At 48.8% G+C, this 22,445-nt stretch overlaps 1 protein-coding gene across 4 annotated transcripts in view; it reads left to right on the top strand.

Annotated features, from left to right (window-relative positions):
• The window catches only part of EXOC2 (exocyst complex component 2), a 1,213,422-nt gene that overhangs the window by 692,648 nt on the left and 498,329 nt on the right, over positions 1-22,445 (top strand). For all 4 annotated transcript variants that reach the window (XM_069217791.1, XM_069217808.1, XM_069217816.1 and 1 more), the window contains one exon: positions 8,679-8,800. In XM_069217791.1, the coding sequence (XP_069073892.1) occupies positions 8,679-8,800 (122 nt within the window). The remainder of the gene's footprint in view (positions 1-8,678; positions 8,801-22,445) is intronic.

Here is a 22,445-nt window from a genome sequence, read left to right as displayed (position 1 = left end):
TTCAGTCTTGAGGCAAAGAGAGCCACTGAACACGGACCCCATTAGTCCATGAGGACCGTAAGGACGGTCCTGTCCAGTTGCTAGTGTCCTCCAAATGTCTGGAGTTCCAGACTGCTAGAGTATTCGGTGTTCCCGGAAGATATTCCGCTGTCACAAAGATTTGGTGTTGGGGACAGTAATGCCAAAAATCCTTCTCCAGTTCCACCAATGCCTCAAGCGAGTTCCACCCAGGCAGTTTATGCACTGGACTGTGGACACATTGTCCATCCTCAAGAGAATACAACAAGAAACTCTGTCCCGCGTCATGGACCTGACTGCGAAAGACCTCGCCAGACGTTCAAGGCAGTTGATATGAATATTGAATTCCTGTCGATCCAACGCCCCACCCCCATCAATCTCCCCACACCTGGCACCCCATCCCTGACGGCTTGTATCAGATTCTATGATGAGGCCCGGGGAGGACCTGAAGATCACTTTGCCGTTCCACGCTTCCATGTGGTCTATCCACCATTTTAGTTTTGTCTGTTCCTCCGAGGAGAGGGAGATCATTTCCAAGTAGGGTACTCCCTCCTGAGGTTGAAGGCCTTCAACCGCTGTAGTGCCCTGTAATGTAAAGGAGCCGAGAACATGGCTTGGATTGAGGACAATAGCAGTCCCACTATCCTGACCAGCTGCTTGAGGGAAATCCTGTCCCTCTTCAGAACGTTTCCCAGTTCTTTGTTGATCATCTTCGAGCTTGGGAGGCTGAGTGAGGTCACCTTGGAGTTCATAAGGAACCCTCTGAAGGTCATAGTTCGTGAGGGTGCCAACTCCAACTTCTGGTTTATTACAAACCCCATATTCTGCAGAAAGACAATAGTCGTGTTTATGTGAGATAGGAGCTGGGATTGAGACTTATCCATCAGGAGAATATTGTCTAAATAATTAGCCTGACCCCTGTGTCCCGAGGTTTTCCACTACCAGCTTCAGGAGTTTCGTAAAGCACCACAGTGCTGACGAAAGCCCAAATGTGAGAGATTTATATTTGAACACCTGCTATCTCGAGACGAAATGTACAAACCGGCACAGTGAGATACGTGCTTGAGGTCCAAGTGCACCATCAATCAATCAATCAATCAATCAGTGAATTTATAGAGCGCGCTATGTACCTGACAGGGTTTCGAGGCGCTGGGGGTGGGGGGGTGCTGCTAGCGTTCGAAGAGCCATGTCTTGAGGAGCCTCCTGAAGGTGAGGAGGTCCTGGGTCTGGCGTAGTGAGGTGGGGAGAGAGTTCCAGGTCTTGGCGGCGAGGAAGGAGAAGGATCTGCCGCCAGAGGTCTTGCGCTGGATTCGGGGGACAATGGCGAGGGCGAAGTTGGCAGAGCGGAGTTGACGTGTGGGGACGTAGAAGTTGAGTCTGGTGTTCAGGTAGGTGGGTCCGGTGTTGTGTAGTGCCTTGTGTGCGTGGGTGAGGAGTTTGAAGGTGATCCTTTTATCCACAGGGAGCCAGTGGAGGTCCTTCAGGTGGGGGGAGATGTGACATCGGCGGGGTCTGTCGAGGATCAGGCGGGCAGATGCGTTCTGGATGCGTTGGAGTCGTTTGATGTCTTTCGTTGGGATGCCTGTGTAGAGTGCGTTGCCGTAGTCAAGTCTGCTACTGACGAGGGCTTGAGTCACCGTCTTCATGGTTCCTGTTGGAATCCACTTGAAGATCCTGCGGAGCATGCAGAGGGTGTTGAAACAAGAAGAGGAGACGGCCTTGATCTGTTTGGACATGGAGAGAGCAGAGTCGAGGACGAAGCCGAGGTTTCGTGCGTGGCTGGCTGGGGTGGGTGGGGGTCCGAGGGCGGTGGGCCACCAGGAGTCGTTCCAGGCCGAGGGGGTGCGTCCGAGGATGAGGACTTCCGTCTTGTCGGAGTTGAGCTTCAGGCGGCTGTTGCTCATCCACTCGGCGATGGATTTTAGTCCCTCGTGGAGGTTGGTTTTGGCGGTGAGCGGATCTTTGGTCAGGGAGAGGACGAGCTGGGTGTCGTCGGCGTAGGAGATGATGCTAAGGTTGTGATGACGGGCCAGTTGTGCGAGGGGGGCCATGTAGACGTTGAACAACGTTGGGCTAAGAGGAGCCTTGGGGGACGCCGCAGATGAGGTTGGTGGCTTTGGAGCGGAAGGGTGAGAGTCGGACTCTCTGGGTTCTGTCGGAGAAGAAGGATGCGATCTAGTTGAGGGCTTTGTCTTGGATGCCGGCTTCGTGGAGATGGGTTAGCAGGGTGCGGTGGCAGACTGTGTCGAAAGCGGCTGATAGGTCGAGGAGGATGAGGGCTGAGGTTTCGCCGTTGTCCATTTGTTGTCTGATGTCATCTGTGGCGGCGAGGAGTGCGGTCTCAGTGCTGTGGTTTCGTCTGAATCCAGATTGTGAGGGGTCTAGGATGGAGTTGTCTTCTAGGAAGTGGGTGAGCTGTGCGTTGACGATCTTCTCGATGACCTTCGCTGGAAAAGGGAGGAGAGAGATCGGTCGGAAGTTTTTGAGATCGTTGGGGTCAGCCTTGGGTTTCTTGAGGAGGGGTTGGATTTCTGCGTGCTTCCAGCTGTCCGGGAAGGTGGCGGTGTTGAAGGAGCGGTTGATGATCTTGCGGAGTTTGGGGGCGATGGTGGCGTCGGCTTTGTTGAATACGTGATGTGGGCACGGGTCCGTGGGAGAGCCTGAGTGGATGGAATTCATGGTTGTTAGGGTTTTGGCGTCGTCTACTTGGGTCCAGGTGGTGAGGCGGCAGGCGTGGGAGGAGTCGTCGGGGGGTGGGGTCTGGCGGAGGTGCGGTGTTGAAGCTGTCGTGGATGGCTGCGATTTTCTGGTGGAAGAAGGTGGAGAGATCGTCGCAGAGTTTCTGGGAGGGAGGGACGTCGTTGACGTTGGCGTTAGGGTTGGAGAGTTCCTTCACGATGCAGAAGAGTTCTTTGCAGTCATGGGCATTGTTGTTGAGGCGTTCTGTGAAGTGGGTGCGCTTGGCGAGTCGGATCCGTTGGTGGTGTTCACGGTTGGCGTCCTTGAGGGTAGCAAGGTTGTCGGATGTGCGCTCGAGGATCCATTTTTTCTTGAGTTTCTGGCAGGTGCGTTTGGAAGATGGTCAGTTCGTCTGTGAACCAGGCTGTTTTTTTCTTTTCTTGGTTGGCGGTGGGTTTCTTGAGTGGGGCTGAGGTGTTGGCGCAGTTGAGGATCCATTGATGGAGGTTGATGGCGGCGGTGCTCGGGTCGGTGGGTTCGGGTGGTGGGTATTTGGCGAGTGTGCTGGTTAGTTGGTCTTCGGTGACTTTTCCCCAGCGGCGGTGAGGCGGTAGAGGGATGCGGTGGTGTTCGGTGTTTTTCTTGAAGGTGAAGTGGACGCAGTGATGGTCGGTCCCAGTGGAGTTCGGAGGTGTGGCTGAAAGAGATGTGGTTGCTTGAGGTGAAGAGTGGGTCAAGCGTGTGTCCGGCGATGTGGGTGTTGACCAGTTGATGGAGTCCGAGGTTGAGGAGGTTGGTGGTCAGTGATGCGGTGTTGGCGTCGTTGTTGTTTCCCTGAAGGAGGAGATCCCTGAGCAGGTGTGTGCCCTCCATCTTGAAGTGTCTGTACACCACCCATTCATTAAAGGCACTTAAATTTATGTCTGGGTGGAAGCCTTTGTCTTTCTTTTCCACCAGGAAACTATTGCTTAGGAATCCCTTGCGGATGTAGTACTGACCTGCAAATGGCCCCTTTCCTTAGGAGCTCCTGCACCTCTGCATCGATCAATGTCATGTCTGTTTGGGAGAAGCGGTGTCTCCTGCACTGGGGTTCCTATGAACTCCGTAGTCCATCTGTGCGCGAACCTCCTCATCACCCCCCCTCCCCCCCCACCCAAGTGCTTGAGGGGAAGAAGGGTTAATGCGCAGCATTAGCTCCTCTGGGGAGGTATGCACCACCATGGAAGTTGCGACTGGTTCTGTTCTTTCCTCTTCGCCCAGTTTGGGAAGAACGTTCCCTGTCTGCCATCACGCCAAACGTTATTTCTTTTGGCTGACCCTCTGCTGGGGCCTTGAAAGTTGGAGCTGCCAGATGAGCGACCCCTAACTCTTCTGGCCCCCGCCACAAACCTTTCCAGGAAATACCTTTTTGATCGAGGTCTGCGTCTTGTCAAGTGCTGAGAATATTGCCACAAACTTCCCCAACTCTTTCACAAAGAGGTTGCCAAGCAGGTTTCCCTGTGCAAACACCTCTGCTTCTGAGTTGGAGAGCTCCCCAAGTTTTGGATCTATCTTATTTGTTAGGGAGCATGGCCGATCGGCTGAGATACCACAATTAGCATTGCCCAGAAGGCACACTGCCCTCTGGGCCCATCCTGCCACTATGTCTGTTGGAAGTGGTTTACCCATGTGCTTCAACTGTTTCGTCAGTTGTATAATTTGCGTGAGGGGACCCAGGACGTCCAAAGGTTTATCTTGACATGCCCTCCAGGAGCGGTCATTGCCCTTCTTGGGGTCCCTAGTATATTTCCCAATTTAAGTACACAACTTTGGATCAATGTCTGTCGTAGCTTCCAACGTAGGACAAGGGCATTCCACCTGCAGTCGAGCACGCACCTCCTTGTTCAGAGGCTGACCAATCTTGCTGGCCACATTCAGCGACTTTGTGGTCCGTCTGCCATTCAGAAGACCTGGAATGATAAGTACCCTTTGAGGTAGAACATGTCCGAAATGAATGTGCCCCCTTCATAGGGGTCTGGCGTGACCGAAGCCAGACACCAGGGATGACCAGAGTCGTGGTCCTCATCAGAGGACGCATCCTCATCTGTGTCACCCTCTCTCTGTATTGACAACCCTGCGTCAGTCAGTCATTGTGGCGACTTCGTAGCCTATCACCCCGGGCCATTCAGCCTCCCGGTAAGGTGAATGCTTTAACATGTGCAAACTCTTATGGAAGGATTCATTGAAGCGCTCAGTCTTCCAGGTGCCCCACGTCACGTTTGCATGATTTCCTGGGAGTCGATGTGCTACTGCCGCTAGAGTCACCTCCTGTATTCCCAAACATGCCAACCCCATTAGAGACCTGGGCTGTCAACTTGACCACACTCTCTTGTAAAGGGGCCAGCACTTTACCTATAGCCTGAGATAGGAGTGTTTCCAGTTCAGCCTGGAGGCAGAGCAGAGAGTGGCCTTCCTCTAAAGGCACAGTGAGAAAATATTTGCGGTCCTGCAAGGAATGCATCCTCATGAGGGTGTTAGCACTTTACAGACAAGGGCAATATATCCCAAAAACCATCAACACCCTGTTAGATAAAACAGGCAGCCCCCTTGCTGGTGCTCAAGCCAGCTCAAAATTGACCTCGTAGAAAAAGCTTCCCTGAGGTGGCAATGTGAGGGGACGGACCTGAGGTCAGACCTACAGCGTACCGCTGTTACGGTGTATAGCGAAGGTTTGAAAGGAGTAAGAAGCTCTATAATACACTTCCCAGAGAGCTCTTACCCCTTAGCGCAAAACCAATTGAGCGCTGTTTGTTCCCAGTGTGACTAGATTCGGAGCGCTATAGGTGATGCAGGCCTTAGAGACGGCGCAAAAGAGCACCCTCTGGTGTACCCGACTGAGATCGAAAAATGTATCTGCTTTCAGACCGAAGCCTGCTGCGCTGCTAGTACTATGAGTGATAACAATGGTATAATGTAAATCAGCGCAATTACCTAACATTACCAAAACTCACAGATCAGACAAATCCCACGTACTGCACTCTATAAAAAGGTAGCGAGGAACTTAACTAACGATCCGAGCAGTGAAGAAAAAAGGAACGGCTCAGAGTGCGTTGGATATATATGGACTCTCTCACTGGAATAGGATTGGACATTGGTTACCACGGATACTATTATGAATCATGTGGTATGTACTGTTGTATTTTTTTTGTTTACGTTGAACTTTGAACTTGCTGATTAATTAAAGTGAAGAAAGAAATGCATAATCCTTCCCTCCAGACCTGACATAGAATTAGAGAGCTTCATAACAATTAGATCTCCCAAGATGGCCATCAGAGAGAAAAAGAGCCCAAATGTACCACCAATATCACCCAAATGTAGCCCAAGTATTGCCCAGTGACAAAAGTGTGCCAAACACTTATTTTATTTTTTTTTGTTTTGTTTTGCTGTTTTATAGGGTGCAGTCAGGTGTGCCACATAAGAAATCTGTAGGAAGGCAGAGGTCATGGGCACAGGCTCAGTTAATTGAGGGCAGGGATGAGGGTACAGAGGCAACAAGGTGCAGTGGCAGCACTATGAAGCGGGGGGGGGGGAGTAAACCAACCATGCAGGACAGGCATGAGCGGCTGTGGCAATATAACAGGCCATTGAGGGCAGAAGGAAGAGGCAGTATAACCATACATGCCAACAGACAGTTTTTTAAGCTCAAAAGAGCTTTACTTTATCTTTCTCCTGCCTAAAATCTCCTCTCTTTCAGTGTAAGTCAATGGGGAAAATCAATTCCCCTGGTTTGTTGTTTTTTCAAGATCTCCCTCTAACGAAGATAAAAATGTTGACAAGTATGGTACGTTGAATCACGGAGGCCAGGAGGAGTGGGGTTGGAACATAGACTCAGATAAGAGAGGGCAAGAGGGAGATGGGCAACGGCACCAAACTGACCTTACAGGGAAGGCGTCAGGACTTGCAGCAGTTCAATACACCATACAGGGCAAGCAGGACGGTAGTGCAGCACAACAGACAATGGAAAGCAATAGGGAGGGGACAGGGACTGCACATGGATAACAGAGAGCAGAAGGGTCAGAGGCAAGGGCAGCAAGCTGACCATTCCGGACAGACAGGAGGGACAGTTGCAGCATAATGGACCATGAAGGGGAGGAGGGATGGTGCAGGGACATGACAACGAACCAGACAAGGCAGAACAAAGGGCATAGGGACCTGCACATAACAAACAGAGGGCAGGGGGCAAAGGGGCTGGTTAAGAGCAGCAAGCTGACCATGGAGGGCAGGTGGGATGGGGGGCACTGGAAGCACAACACACCATGGAGGGCAACAGTGAGATAATGGCGCAAACACAGACAACAGAGGTAAGGTGGGAAGGGGTCAGAGGCAGCAAGATGACCACATAGGGCAGGTAGGAGGGACTGTGGCAGCACAGAAGACCATGCATGGCAACCAGAGGGTTAGTGGCAGCACAAAGACCATAGTTGGCAAGAGGGTGGGGACAGGGGCATGCACAAAGTACCATGGAGGAAAGGAGGGAGTTTTAGGGCCTGGACACAGACAAGAGAAGGCAGGGGATGGGGCTTTACAGCAGACCACACAGGGCAGGCAGGTGGAGCAGTTGCAGCACCACTGATCATGCGGGGCCAAAGGGAGTGGTTGCAAAATGGACCATGGCGGACAATAGGGAGGGGATAGGGGCATGGAACTCGGACAGGTGATTTTGAGGTTGTAGGAATAGGCAGCAGTCATCTGACCATGCTAGGCAGGTGGGAGGGGTGGTGGCAGCTCCACAGAACTACTCAGAGTAGATAGGAGGGGCAGTGGAAGGTCCATGGAACATGGTGGACAAAACGGAGGTAGCAGGAGTATGCACACAGACTTCGAAGAGCAAAGTAAGGAGGGTTTGGGCAGTAAACTAAGCACGTAGGCTAAGAAGGAAGGCAATGATGGGGCATAGAATTGGGCAGTGAGGGACAGGAGAAGTGGGGAGGGACATCATGCTAAATGGAGTGCAGTATTAGCATTTCAAACCAGGCAGGGCAGGAAGGAAGTCGCTGACACATGAACTCTGACAACCGAGGGTAGAGAGTAGGTGGATGGAGCTAACTGTTCAGGGCAAGCAGGAAGGACAGTGGCAGAACAATGACTACACAGGGCTGTAACGAGAGAGCAGGGGCATAAACTTGGACAGTGGTAGAGCAGGGCAGGAGCAACATACTTGGGTGGTGGCAGCACAATGCCAGGCCAGGCCCTGCCTCCAACCCCCCCTCCCCAGCATGTATTGCGATAGCTATCTTACTTAACGTTAAATCCTAGAAATTCACTGAAAAATCCAAAGGGACGTTATAGTTGGGAATTAAAATTTAAAAAACATAAAAATTCACTAAAAAAACAAGTTTACGGGAATGTTATAGTTAGATTCAAATTTTACACACACAACCATTTAAATTCAGCTGTTATTGTTTGAGTTCTTTCAAGTAACTCCTGCTTAAGGTAACTATAACTTGTGTCCTGTAATATTTTCCCTGCTACTTGGGAATCTGAAGGGTGCAAGAGAGAAATCAAATTATTTGCCGTTTTCTATCATCAGATATGTTAGCTGTATTTTTACATGGCTTCAAGGGGGCATAAAATAGAACTGCTTGACATGTTTACTTCTGAGATCTAGACCCTTGCATATTAGAAAAAAAAGTTCCTGAAGCAGTAAAACTATTTTGCATTGTATATCATGATGACAACTTGTTCTGCTTTTGCTAAAGATGAAGTGAACATTACTTTGTTACTGCAACCTGGGGCTTACTCCAGTTGCTTTCTGGGATCATAAGGATTCCCTTTGGAAAATTGGTGGCATATTCAGGAGCCTATTGTGGCACAACAGTTAATGTCAACATTTTATCTATTTACAGGAGTTAACAACTGAGTTCACAATGTTACTTTGTTGTATTTGTAGTCCTGAAGAGAAGGTTGCAGCTCATTTCATATGTAAATGTCTCATTCCTTAGGGTTTGCTATGAATCTCTAGCTGCCCTTGAAATTCCCAATGATATGTTGCAAACAGTCCAAGATCTTATATTGGATCTTCGAGTACGCTGCATCATGGTTACCTTACAGCACACTGCTGACGGTAAGTTTTTTTTTTTTATGCGAATGTTAGTTTTCTGAAAATATTGTTCTCTGTCTTTGATTTACTATCAGTATAATATTGAGAGCATGTTGTTAATGAAATGACCTTTGAATTATTTCTACACAAAAAGAATTGAAATACATTTTCTGACTAGTTGTGGGGCATACAGGAACAGCCTTATTCTCCCAAATCCAATGTCCAACCAGATGTTGTTAGAATCCAAGTAGATACCACCAAGCCATACTCCAAACAGAATGTTAAATCTATTTAGTCACCCACATGACTAATAACAGGCCCCCGCATGGCTACCTTGACAGGCCTTAGTTATGGGAGCAAGAGTGTAAAATCATTTAATTCTTATGTGAAATTGCAGGAAAATTATTTTAATTCCGTCCAGGTCCCAATGTTGATGTCGAAAAAGAAAAAAAACAATAAGTGCAAGTTTCCAAGAGTTTTTTCAAGAGCGTGCCAATTGTTCTGCCAGATACCAAGGCTGCTAAGTCCCGATTCCACTTCTTTCTACTCTTTCCCTGATCCTAAAATTCCTGTCTCTTTATCTCACTTTAAAAGGCTCTTGTTTCATCCATGCTCTCTTCCATCACTCCCTTTTTTTTCCCTCTTATTCCTTCTGTTTCCCTTTTCTGCCTTTCTCTCTGTTGCTCTCGGTCAAAGTCTAATGGTGAAAAATAAGTCCGTTTTCCCAAGAGTGACTGTGATTGCCCAGTGTCTGCAACCACCAGAACAATTGAAGCTCTGTGAGGTCCATATCCCCAAAGTTAAAATTGGTGGAAGACTGCATCTTCCTGTGTTTAAAGAAGCAAGAGACCATACCTTCATGTACATGGGCAATGCAGAGTGTCTTTAGATCGTGGTTGACGGAACAAGTTAAGTGGTTTCCATAAATTGTTCATAAAGATACAAGACCTACAGGATCATATCTGTAACCGGATCATATGAGGGCTTGAATGAGGAGTCAGGTCACTCTGCTCTCTTTGGCATAGCACCAGTGTATATAATATATGTTTTCTTGAGGAAGATTTGGGCATGTTGACGGGCTTACTGAAAATACATTGGTAGAGTGAAGATGACTACATATATTAATAGTCCTTTCTGATTGATAATTCTAACTGTAGATTCCTCACCTTTAGGATATCCCCAGGTGCCAGATTGGATCCGGAAGATTATTTATCATAACCACTGACACCATTCCACCCCGGAAGTGACTGCTGGAGCTGCATATAAGCATGACCCAAGCTTGCTGATGTCACCTCTTTTTGTTCCATACTTTTGTATGTGAATCTTGAGCTATCGCCTAACTCTTTTTTCTCATCAATTGACAAGTTTTATTTTTCTTGTAATTCTTTTCCAGTGTGCTAGGGCACATGTCCCTTCCTAAAGCTACCTGGTTTAAACCTTATAGGGACACTCCGTAGCAGATGATTGTGATAGATTACCCATTTGGTGTGTCTGTGTTGTTTGAGTTCAGTCCACGACTCCAAGTTATGAGAAGTGTGCCTTTATGCACCCAAAGGCAAGCAGGATTGCAATGCTAAGCTGTACATCGCCAAACCCTGTAGGAAATCATGTAAACCTTGCTCCAGCATGTAATGGAGAGTACATACCGGTTCCTGCTCTTGAAGCCACTCTTGCAGCAGGTCTTCCAGAAATAAAGCCATACTACTCTCCTGAGAAGTCGCAAGGGTGTCAAGGTGCCCCTAAGGCTTGCTCCCAGTCCTCTGCGGAGGAGGTTATTTCTCCAGCTGATCCTGATGCACCCTGAATTACTGGGGCCTTGGGCAATGCCGAAATTGATTGAGTCATTAAGGAAGCCATGTTGCAGGACTGGTGCTTAGACTCCACGCATGGATGAGAGCCACAGGCTTCTCAGGTGATGTTCAGGCATCACTCATGGATACGCCTTTTGACAGGTCTCGTCTATTTGGTGAGAAGACTGATTTTGCAGTAGAGCACTGCAAAGAATGCAGAGCCACAACACACTCCTTTGGTCTCGCCACACTCGTCAGGCAGTATCTCTAGCAACTTTGCCCTCTATATGGCTTAACCAGGGACTTTGCTTACAGGCAACATCACCATCCTTTACTCCAACAACAGTCACCATAGTACTTTCGAGGTCAGCCAGGGATCCAGCAGACAAAGTCCAGCCCCACAGGGACAGCCAACCTCCCAGTCCTCTGCCCATCCAGCAATAGCCTCCGTGCATGTTAATTTGCCCTTAGAGGCACACTAAAACCTTGTGGGAGGCAGAATCACGTAATTTTTTCCAAGGGTTGCAGGCTATAATATTCGACAGGTGGATCCTGCAGATAGTTCACCGGACCACCACATCTTCCACCCACATCAGAGTGGCTTTCAGAGGACCACTTGTCCATCTTACGACAAAGTTCAGGTATTTTTTGAACAAGGTGCCATAGCCAGACTCCCAACCTTGGAAAGCAGACATGGATGTTACTTCTGTTATTTCCTAGTGTCAAAAAAGTGAGAGGCATTTGTCCTATTTTTGGATCTCCAGCTTCTCAATTTCAAAGACAAATTCAGGATGTTCATGCCAGCCCAGGTTCTATCTGCCCTTAATCCAAGAGATTGGATGGTAGTATTGGACCACATTTTTCCATGTTATTGGCCAGCAGGCCAAAAGACGTTACTTGCAGTTGAAGTGTCAGCAGGAGCACTTTCTATCCACTGTGCTCCCCTTCAGCCTCACCAGTGCCTCTCGGGTGACAGTGGTGGTGCAGGTGAATGGAGCATTCCTTCAGAGGTTAGGTATCCCAGTCTTCGCCTACCTCGTGATTGGCTGTTGAAGGTAGGCTCATCAGTCATTCATGGAACACCTCCTGATGACAGCGAACCTCCTGACATTGGGGTTCACTGTTAACATGCTGAAATTGCACCTGACTTGGACCTTCCTCTTTCTCACTGAACTGTAGCTATTCAAACTAAGACCCAGGACCAACTTTGAAAACTGGGATCAGTGAGGAGGGTCCCATAGGCTTCTTGACCTATTAGCCTCCTCCGTTCTGCTCGTCGACCATGCAAATGACACATCCGTAGTCTGCGGTGGGATCTAAAGTCTGAGTGGATCCAGCACGAAAGGAACCTAATAGATTTAATCCAGGTTTCGAAGGAGGCTGCAAAAGATCTGCAGTGGTGGCTGTTTGACCGCCATTGGACCAGTTGCAGACTCTTTCCCCTCCCTGTCCCATCCAGTGCTGATGGTGGCGACACATTCGTCACTGCTGGTTAGGTATATCTGCTGGGAGAGGTGGAGATTGGAAGGTCACTGGTCTCTGGCACAGACTCGTCGCAACATCAGCTTGCTGGGGTTTTTGGTCACTCGCTTGATGTTAAAAACCTTCCTGCCATCCATCAAGGGAAGGCTTGTTCAGGTCCTCACAGACAACACCACTGCCAGGTGATATTGAAACAAACAGTGCAGAGTGGGATCCTGGGCCCTGTGCAGGGAGACCTTGTGCCTCTGGAACTGGCTGGATCATCAGGCCGTTTCTCTGATGATACACCACTTGGCAGACCTACTCAGCTGGCAATACCAAGCGGATCACAAATAGCAGTTACACCTGGAGGTTACCGAAGGCAGTCTTCTGACCCTGACTCGATCTCTTCACCACAGCAGAGAGTGCTCAATGTCAGCATTTTAGGATGCTGTAATTTCCCAGAAGGCTCTCTTTCAGAGACTCATTCTGCCTAGAGTGGAGCATGGGACTCCTGTATGCTTTCCTGCTGCTATCTCTCCTGCAGAGTACTGGAAGATCAAGATCAAGAACAACCGGGCCCAAGTCATCCTGGTAGCGCTGGATCAGGCTAGGAGAGTGTGGTACCCACAAATTACGTGCATGAACATCTGCCCTCCTGTCAGGTTGTTGCCTTGGGGGCATCTTCTGTCACTTCAAAAGGAGGGCAGGGTCTTGCACCTGCTCCTGCGCAATCTTCATGTGCATGAATGAAGATTGAGCAGAGACAGTTGATGGCATTTGATATCCTCCCAAAGAGGTGGATGTCATCTTTCTGGCAAGACGTCCTACTACAAACAGTTCATGTTGGGACAGGCTTGTGGTTTGTTGTGGCACTTGTTACACTAGACCTGTTGCCGGCCAAACTGGCGGATGTATTGTTTTTTGTCTTTGGCAAGGCAAGGACCTGCAGTGGGCACTGTCAAGTCATTTGTCTGCCTTTTTGCATGCACTGGACCAGCTGTCCTTCTTCAAATTACCTGTTGTGATGTTATTTCTCAGTAGAGTAATCCACATATTTCTTCTTAAACCCTTCGTGAAACCTCAGTGGGACCTTAATTTTGTCTTTACTTATTTGATGTGCACTCCTTTTGAGCTGATGCACGTCTGCCCTCTAATTATCCTGGCCACTTATTTAAAAGTAAAACATGGGAGAGGTGTAGAGAAAGAATTAAAAGTTTTTAGCAACCCAATAAGAATAAGTGCAGTGGCACATCTATACAGCCAGCAATCACTATTTGTGCAATGTTCATTCCAGTAATTGGAAATATTATTATGTTTGATGGCATGTGTGGCTGTAGATACATATGCTCTGCATGCTCCTGCCATTTGGTGATGGGTTGGGAGTGTTGCTAGTTGTTTTTCTTTGAAGAGGTATTTTCAAGTGGTGACTCCTTCTCGTGATACTGCCCATGTGCATCAACTCCTTTGTTAGATTGTGTTCTCTCCGCCATCCGGTTCACATCGGACCAGCATCACTGCTTGATGCCGGCCAGCATGCCGTGCTGATGGAACGAATGCTGTTTCGATTCTCTCCTTGGTGCTGCTCCAAATTCCCTCACTCCGACCAATATCTGGTGTGTAATCTGTGCCTCTCCCCAGTCCATCAAGATACCGCCTGCAGATCCTTTCAATCGAAAAAGACACTTCAGGACCAGAGGGCTTGTTGAATAGAGATGGCTCATAAGACCCCAGAGGACAATCTGGACATCTTTGGGGAGGAGCACGCCCAGGAGGAACCGAACAGGATGAGGCTTTTTCCATCCAGGACTCTGACATCCAGTCGGATATGGAAAGCCACAAGGTGACATCAGCGCTACCTATAAGTGCATTGTCCCCTCCTGCAACTGTCAAGACTTCCTAAAAGCCTGTTACGGAGGTCGCCAGACCGCCAGTGCCACCAGGCAATGGATGGCTCCAAAAACCAAGATTGGATGCCCCACCCTATGGCGCGGCACTGAAACCTGCCAAGACACTGTCTTTGGCATAGACTCTTCTTTGGTCTGAGATGATGTGGTCATTTCGATCCATACCTCGGCACCCACAGCTTCGGCTTCAAGGCCAGCTTCCATCCTCACCTCGGCACTGACAAACGACACCGACTGAAAGTGTTGGTGTCACAATCCAAGCACTCCACCTCTTTGGAGCCAAAAGAATCTGCACAATCCTCAGCCACACCTTCCCCTGTGGAACCAATTCTGGAGACCATGGGTGCTTGTCAGCGCCGACTCTACATCAAGAAGGGTACAGGGCACATTATTGCTTCCCCCCCTGTTACTTTTAAATGTATCTCACTTTTCAGGAGGGCCCTGGGCACATCCCCACCTCCAAAGAGGCCCAAGGACAGGGTTACCATTATACACAAGCCTCTTCCTCCCCCCCCTCAATCTTCTCCACCACCTGCCTCTCCTCCACCCCTTCCTGTCCTCACTCAACTGCCTCTCCTACTGTGAGAGATGTCACACCACAAGGTTCCCTGCTATTCACTGGTGTATTTTAGGTGTGACACAGCATGTCCCAGATCCTTGGGATGCACATGACCCTGATCCCATGTTATCCACAGACCCAGATCTATACCCTTCAAGACCCTCACCTCCAGAGGATGCTACACCTTACCAGGAAGTCATAGCCTGAGCATCTGCTTTTTATTTGATACCCTAACATCCACACATAGGGCTATCCAGTTCCTCCCCATGCTCCCTGGCATGCTTTGTCATGCTGAGAAATCTTAAGGAACCAGTTCACTCTAGGGCTATCACCCCTAGAGTTTGTTTAAAAAATAAATAAATCTGCTCCTTCGGATCCACCATACATAAGGTCCTGGGTCCCGCCAGATTCCTTTGTGGCTACTACCACACGTACGAACGCCAGTAGTCAGGCCACAAGGGACTCTCCTCCCCCAGACAAGGAGAGTAAAAAGATAGATCCAACAGGTAGAAGGGTGGCTGCCCATGGCACTACTCACTGGCCTACGCCAAGTTGCAAGCCCTACTTGCAAGATATGATCAGGCTCACTGGGATGATATGGAGGAACTACTACAATAGCTCCCAGATGAGCACTGCAAAAAGGGACAACATATTGTCACAGAAGGACAGACAATCAGTAACAGCTGAATTTGAAGTGCCCTTGATGCTGTAGACACTGCTGCATGTGACATAAACACTAATATCATTGTAAGGAGACAAACCTGGCTTAGATGTTCAGGCCTGAAACCTGAGGTGCAATAAGCAGTCCTAAACATGCCCTTCAATAAGGAGCATCTTTTCAGCCCTCAAATAGACCCTACCCTTGAGAAGCTGAAAAAAGACACTGATACAGCAAAGGCCATGGGTGCGTTACAGTCCCGCCTTCCGCAGAGGTACTTTTTGTCACCCCACATTCAGAGGTGGTTACAAGCCACCATCTTCAGAGGCCACCATGTCTCATTCTAGGCAGCCATCAACCACCTTACTCACATGACTTCTATCGAGGCACCTATAGATGTAACAACACATGAGGTAGAGGTAAGTGCACCACCACCCACGTCTCTACATCAACCTCTAAACTCGGACTACTTACATCTCCCTCCCGCCATTCTACACCTTTCGGGGGTCGACTTCAAGATTTCCACACACAATGGGTCAACATCACTTCAGACCAGTGGGTCCTTTCCAGTATCCAACATGGTTACTGTCTGGAGCTCATTAACACCACCTTCTTCTCAAACAAAAAGTACAATCCCTTCTTCTCAAAGGAACAGGAGTATATTCTCTATACTTCCACATACCCAAAAAAGACGGCCCTCTCAGGCCTATTCTGGACTTACGGTCCTTAAACCATTAGTCGTTCTAAACACTTTCACATGGTCACTCTTCAAGACGTGATTCACCTCTTACAATAGGGCAACTTCATGACCGCCCTCTGTTTCAAAGATGCTTACTTCCATCTTCCCATCCACCCTGAACACTGCAAATATCTCATATCTCATATTCGTGGTTGCGGGAAATCACTACCAATTCAAAGTTCTTCCCTTCAGGGTCACCAAGGTTCCTAGTGTCTTCACAAAGTGCTCAGCTGTAGTGGCAGCACATCTTGGGAGGCAAAACGTACACTTATTCCCTTACCTAGATGACTGGCTCATCAAAGTCAGCACGTTGGCACAATGCCAACGTCGCACTCAGTTGACAGTGGACCTTCTGCACAAGTTAAGCTTTACACTCAACTGTCTCATATTCCACCTTCAACCTGTCTAGATACAGCCCTATCTAGGAGATATACTCAATGCACATTTGGCGATGGCATACCCAAATCTAGCTTGTGTTCAGAACTTCCAGTCTCTCCTCCCTCATTGTAGGAAAATGGCCCTTGTTGCAGTTACCCCCCAACTTTTTGCCTGATATTGATGCTGACTTGACTGAGAGTGTGTAGGGACCCTGCTAACCAGGCCCCAACACCAGTGTTCTTTCGCTAAAAATGTACCATTGTTTCCACAATCGCACCCCTGGCACACAGAGAAGTCCCTTGTAAAAGGTACTAGTGGTACCAAAGGCCCTGTGACCAGGGACGGTCCCTAAGGGCTGCGACATGTGTTGTCACCCTAAGGGACCCCTCACGTAACACATGCACACTTCCATTGCAGAGTGTGTGTGGTTGTGGGGAGAAAGACAGTCGACAAGGCATCCCCCTCAGCATGCCATGCACACAAAACACTGCTTGTGGCATAGGTAAGTCACCCCTCTAGCAGGCCTTAAAGCCCTAAGGCAGGGTAAACTTTACCACGGGTGAACCCCTGGACTCAGTGCACAATATATCTCATTTTGACATAGTATATACAGAGCCAGCTTCCTACACTCAGTTTCGAGAGAACTGTTCATACACCATTAGGTCTGTGATGCCTGTTAGGGATGATGGCCTCCTGTATTGCCATTGTTCCCCACGCCAGACTTAACATGTGTCCCCTACAGCACTGTCTGTCTCATCAGTGGACTCAATCACAGGGCCCCTTGGAAGATTTAGTGGTGTTAGACCGCCATACTCCCCGCTCTCTGCAATGGGGAAACACCACCAACCTATTGAAAAGGACAGCCTTTTCTGGACCCTGTGCCCCAGATCATTCTGACAACAGACCCCTCACACACAGGCTGGGGCGCTCACCTTCAAGAGCTCTCAGTACAGGAGCATTGGGATTGTCATCATCAATCCCTACACATCAACTTCCTAGAGCTTCAGGCAGTATTACTAGCCCTGAAAGCATCTCTTAATCGCCTTTCTCACAAAATTGTCCTACTCCACACAAGTAACATAACAATGATGTAATACCTTCAGAAACAGAGGGAGGACACAATCACTCCAACTGTCACAACTTTCTCAGACAATATGGAAATGGTCTCTCCATCATTACCTAGTGTCAGAGTATCTCCTGGGAACAAATAACAGTTTTGCATACCTGCTCAGCAGGATGCAGCAACAAGTCCACGAATGGGAACTCCACTCGCAAGTCCTTCAAAAATACTTCAGGAAGTGGGGCTCACCTCCAATCGATCTTTTTGCCACAGCAAAAAGCACAAAATGCCAAATCTTCGCCTCCAGGTATCCACACCCTCTAACCAATGGTATGGATGAACTAGTTCTGCTTTTCCTCTTCTCCCTATCATTCCCTTTCTAGTGCGATTGATCATGCAAACGTCTCTCAAAATGATTCTTGTAGCTCCCACATTGGCACACCGGCCCTGGTTCACCACACTATTGGATCTCTCAGTAGTTCCCCATGACAGTCTTCACAACAGGCTGGACCTTCTCATGCAAAACCAAGTCAGGTCAGACATCCAGATCTCCAATCAATAAACCTTGCGATATGGCTCCTGAGGCCTTAGAGTTTGGGTACCTGGACCTCCCTGCAGAATGCATGGACATTCTCAGAGAAGCTCGTAAACCCACTACCAGAGCATGTTTGCTGCAAAGTGGAAACACTGTTACTGTCAACCCAAACACATTAAGCCCATTAAAACTTCCGTCCAAGACATTGTCTACTACTTCCTTCATCTACAGAAAGCTAATATAGCTCACACCTGAATTCACTTAAAGTTCACAACTATAGCTGTATATTTACACAACGGACGACATACATTCTGTAGTAAGCTGTCACTGTATATACCATCTCAAAGTGAGAGATAGTGTGCACAGGGGTTACCCAAGAGGCTTGACAGAGGCACTATTAGATAATACTAATGCTCTGTTTGTGGTAGTGTGGTCGACCAGGTAGGCTTATCAGAGGGTAGTGTTAAGCATTTGTTGTACACACAGGCAATACATGAAAACACACACTCAATGACTTAACTCCAGGCCAATAGGTTTTTTTTCTTAATTTATTTTAGTACCACAAGATTCAAATTGCAGATAAGTACATTAAATGGAAGGTACTTTGCATAGGTATAGTTAGAACTTTGAACCAAAACAATAATGTACACAACAGTTTTTCATAAAATGGCAATAAGCTATTTTAAAAGTGGACACAGTGCAAAATTCAACAGTTCCTGGGGGAGGTAAGTACAGGTTAAGTTTTGAGGCAAGTAAAGGACTTACAAGTTCAGTCTCCGGGGCATAGGCAGCCCAACGTTGGAGGTTCAATTCAACCCCAAACACCCAGCGCAGGCAACACAGGGCCGGTCAGGTGCAGAGGTCAAAGAGGGGCCCAAATAACATAAGCACCTATGGAGACTATGGTTGCTCTGGTTCCAGTCTGCTAGCGGGTAAGTACCTGCATCCTCAGGGGGGCAAACCAGGGGGGTTTTGTAGAGCACTGGGGGGGGGTCCCAAACAGGCACACAAAATACATCATCAGCTGCACAGGGGCAGCTGCGTGCAGTGTGCAAACAAGGTGTCAGATTTTGTATTGAAATCAAAGGAGGGTCCAGGGGTCACTCTGACGTTGCAGGCAGAGCACAGGGGGGCTTCTCAGGTCAGCCACCACCTGGCAAAGGTTGAGGGTTGCCTGCTGGTCACTGCTGCACCAGTGGTCGGTTCTTTACAGGCCTGGGGGCTGCGGGTGCAGTGCTTCTTCCAGGCGTCTGCTTTCTTTGTTCTGGGCAGTCGCGATAAGGGGGGTCCTCCGGATTCCCTCAGCAGGCATCGTTGTAGGAGTGCAGAGAGGTCATCCCAGGGTATCGATGTCATTGGAGTTGCCTGGGGGTCCTCTCTGGATTGTTTTCACTGGACACGGGCCGGGGCGTTGGGTGCAGAGTGATGGGGACTCACACTTCAGGAGTGAGGTGAGAGTCCCTTTAAAGATTTGTTTCTTCTTCTTGCTTTGGACAGAGCCACTGTCCACGGGAGTTTCTTGGTCCTTTGGAATTTCTGGACAGTCCTCTGAGTCTGCAGATGTCGCTTGGCCTGCAGGATGCGTCGCTGTTGCAGGTTCTTTGAATCTGAAGACAGGCCTGTAAGGCTGGGGTCAAAGCAATTGTTGTCTCCTTCTCTGCGGGGTTTTCAGGTCAGCAGTCCTTCTTGTTAGGTTGTCAGGAATTTGAAGTCCTTGGTTCTGGATCGCCACTAAATACTGAATTTAGGGGTGTGTTAGGGTCACAGGGCAGTAGCCAATGGCTACTGTCCTTGAGAGTGGCTAAACCCTCCTTGTGCTTCCTCCCTTTGTGGAGGGGAGCACATCGTTATCCTTATTGGTCTAAATCCTCCAGAACAAGATGGAGGATTTTCCAAGGATTGGGTCACTTCAGCTCTGGTCACTTTAGGGGTGGACCTGGCTTAGGGGGTGACTCCTTGTTTTTCTCATTATGTCCCCGGAATCACCGCCAAAGTGGGGGCTGTGTCTGGGGGGTGGGCATCTCCACTAGCTGGAGTGCCCTAGGGCATTGTAACACGAAGCCTGGGCCTTTGAGGCTCACTGCTAGGTGGTAAGGTTCCTGCGGAGGGGAGGTGTGAAGTACCTCCACGGAGAGCAGGCTTTGTTTCTGGCCTCAGAGCACAAAGGCTCTTGCCCCAGGGGGTCAGAAACTTGTTTCTCAGTGGCAGGATGGCATAGACCAGTCAGTCCTGCACTGAAGAATTGGTTAACATACAGGGGGCATCTTTAATTGCCCTCTGTGTGTATGTTTTAATAAATCCAACACTGGCATCAGTGTGGGTTTATTATTCTGAGAGGTTTGATACCAAACTTCCCAGTATTCAGTGTAGCCATTATGGAACTGTGGAGTTTGTTTTGACAAACTCCCAGACCATATACTTATGGCCACACTGTACTTACAATGTCTAAGAATAGACATAGACACTGTAGGGGCATATTGCTCATGCAGCTATGCCCTCACCTGTGGTATAGTGCACCCTGCCTTAGGGCTTTAAGGCCTGCTAGAGGGGTGACTTACTTATGCCACAGGCAGTATTTTGTGTGCATGGCATCCTATGGGGGATGCTATGTCGCCTTTGCCTTTTTCTCCCCACCAACACACACAATCTGCAATGGAAGTGTGCATGTGTTAGGTGAGGGGTCCCTTAGGGTAGCACAACACATGCTGCAGCACTTAGGGACCTTCCCTGGTCACAGGGCCCTTGGTACCACTGGTACCTTTTACAAGGGACTTATCTGTGTGCCAGGGGTGTGCCAATTGTGGAAACAATAGTACATTTTTAAGATAAAGAACACTGGTGCTGGGGCCTGGTTCGCAGGATCCTAGCACACACTGTCAAGTCAGCATCAATATCAGGCAAAAGGTGGGGGGGGGGGTAACTACAAAAAGGAGCCATTTTCCAACACCAAAGTACTCATCCTGGACCCCCAACCCAACGCATGGAGCGACTCCTGGTGGCCACCCACCCTCAGAAACCCACCCAGCCCCGCCAGCCATGCCTGCAACCTTGGAATCATCCTGGACCCGACCTCATCATGAACCATCAGATCAATGCAGTAACCTCCACCTGCTTCCACACCCTCTGCCTCCTACGCAAGACCTTCAAATGGATCCCCCTCGAGCATAGAAAGACCGTCACACGTGCCCTCATCACCAGCAGACTGGACAACGGCAATGCACTCTACTCCGGAATCAACAAAAAACTCACCTGCAAATTACAAAACATCCAGAACCCCTCCGCCAGATTGATCCTCAACCTGCTCTGACACTGCCACATCTCACAACACCTACGCACACTGCACTGGCTCCCCATCGAAAAAAAGAATTACTTTTAAAATTCTCACCTACGCACACAAAGCCCTCCACAACACCGAACCTGCCTACCTTAACCGGCGACTCAACTTCCAGGTGCCCCACAGGACCCTACACTATGCCCAGCTCTCCCTCGCAGAAGTACCCCGCATCAGGAAAATCAGAACAGGAGGACGCTCCTTCTCCTACCTCACTGCCACCACCTGGAACACCCTTCCCATCCACCTCAAACAAACCACCTCCCTCCCCAGCTTCATGAAGGAACTGAAGACATGGCTTTTCTAATCCACCTCCGGTTCACGCTACAGCCCTCCTAACCCAACGCCATGAGACCCTAACGGGTGAGTAGTTGCGCTCTATAAACTCTGATTGATTGATTGAGAAATGGCCCCAACATGCACCCTTGTCGACTCCTTGCTAATACCAAACGGTTCTGTCAGTTCACCCTGTTAGCCATATCAAACTATTGCTGTTAAATACTTATACAGGTGGGCTACCAATGAAAGGATCCCTTTGGGGGCCCCCTTTTGGCTGGACATGCCCAGAGCTTCCCATGATCGACTAAGTCAAAAGGACTGTTTACATCAACAAAACAAATGTTCAGGGACCCATCTGTGTCTTGGGTATACTGCCCCATTATTAGTTTTAAGTTAAGCGATTGCTCAGTAGCCCCCAACCCTTTTCCAAACCCGTACTGGGCACTAGAGAGAATTGAGTTATTTTCAGCCCAAAGTTCCAGTCTCTCTAACAATGCTCTCCCCAATAATTTAGCGGAAGAGTTGAGTAGAGAAATGGGCTGATAACATTTTGGGTCATCTCTAGAATCCTCCTTAAAAGTGGGTATAAGGGAGGTTGACCAGGTAGGGGGTACAAAGCCCGCCCCTGCTGCATTTAGGACCTTAATTAAAAAGGGGGCAAATAGCTCAGGTTCGGCTCTATATACCTCTGTCGGGATCCCGTCCGGTCCTGCTGTCTTCCCCTTAGGGCTGTTGTTAATAGGCCTCACCACCTCATCTAATGTGAATGTTATACTGCTGGTTTGTTTGGCAGCCCAAAAACAAAAATCTCCCTCACCTGGGATCGGCTGTGAAAAATTTGAACCAAAGTGGGCCACCCATTGGGCTAGAGTAATCGCCAAATCGGGTCTATTTCCTTTGTGACCAGAGGGGTGTTTATGGTTCTCCAAAGAAGAACACGGTCTTTGGTTTCTGCAGCTTATATCAGGTTCA

This window comes from Pleurodeles waltl, chromosome 2_1, assembly GCF_031143425.1.
Source record: "Pleurodeles waltl isolate 20211129_DDA chromosome 2_1, aPleWal1.hap1.20221129, whole genome shotgun sequence".
In the NCBI taxonomy this organism is placed as follows: Eukaryota; Metazoa; Chordata; class Amphibia; order Caudata; family Salamandridae; genus Pleurodeles; species Pleurodeles waltl.
This window is presented reverse-complemented; position numbering and strand designations above follow the sequence as displayed.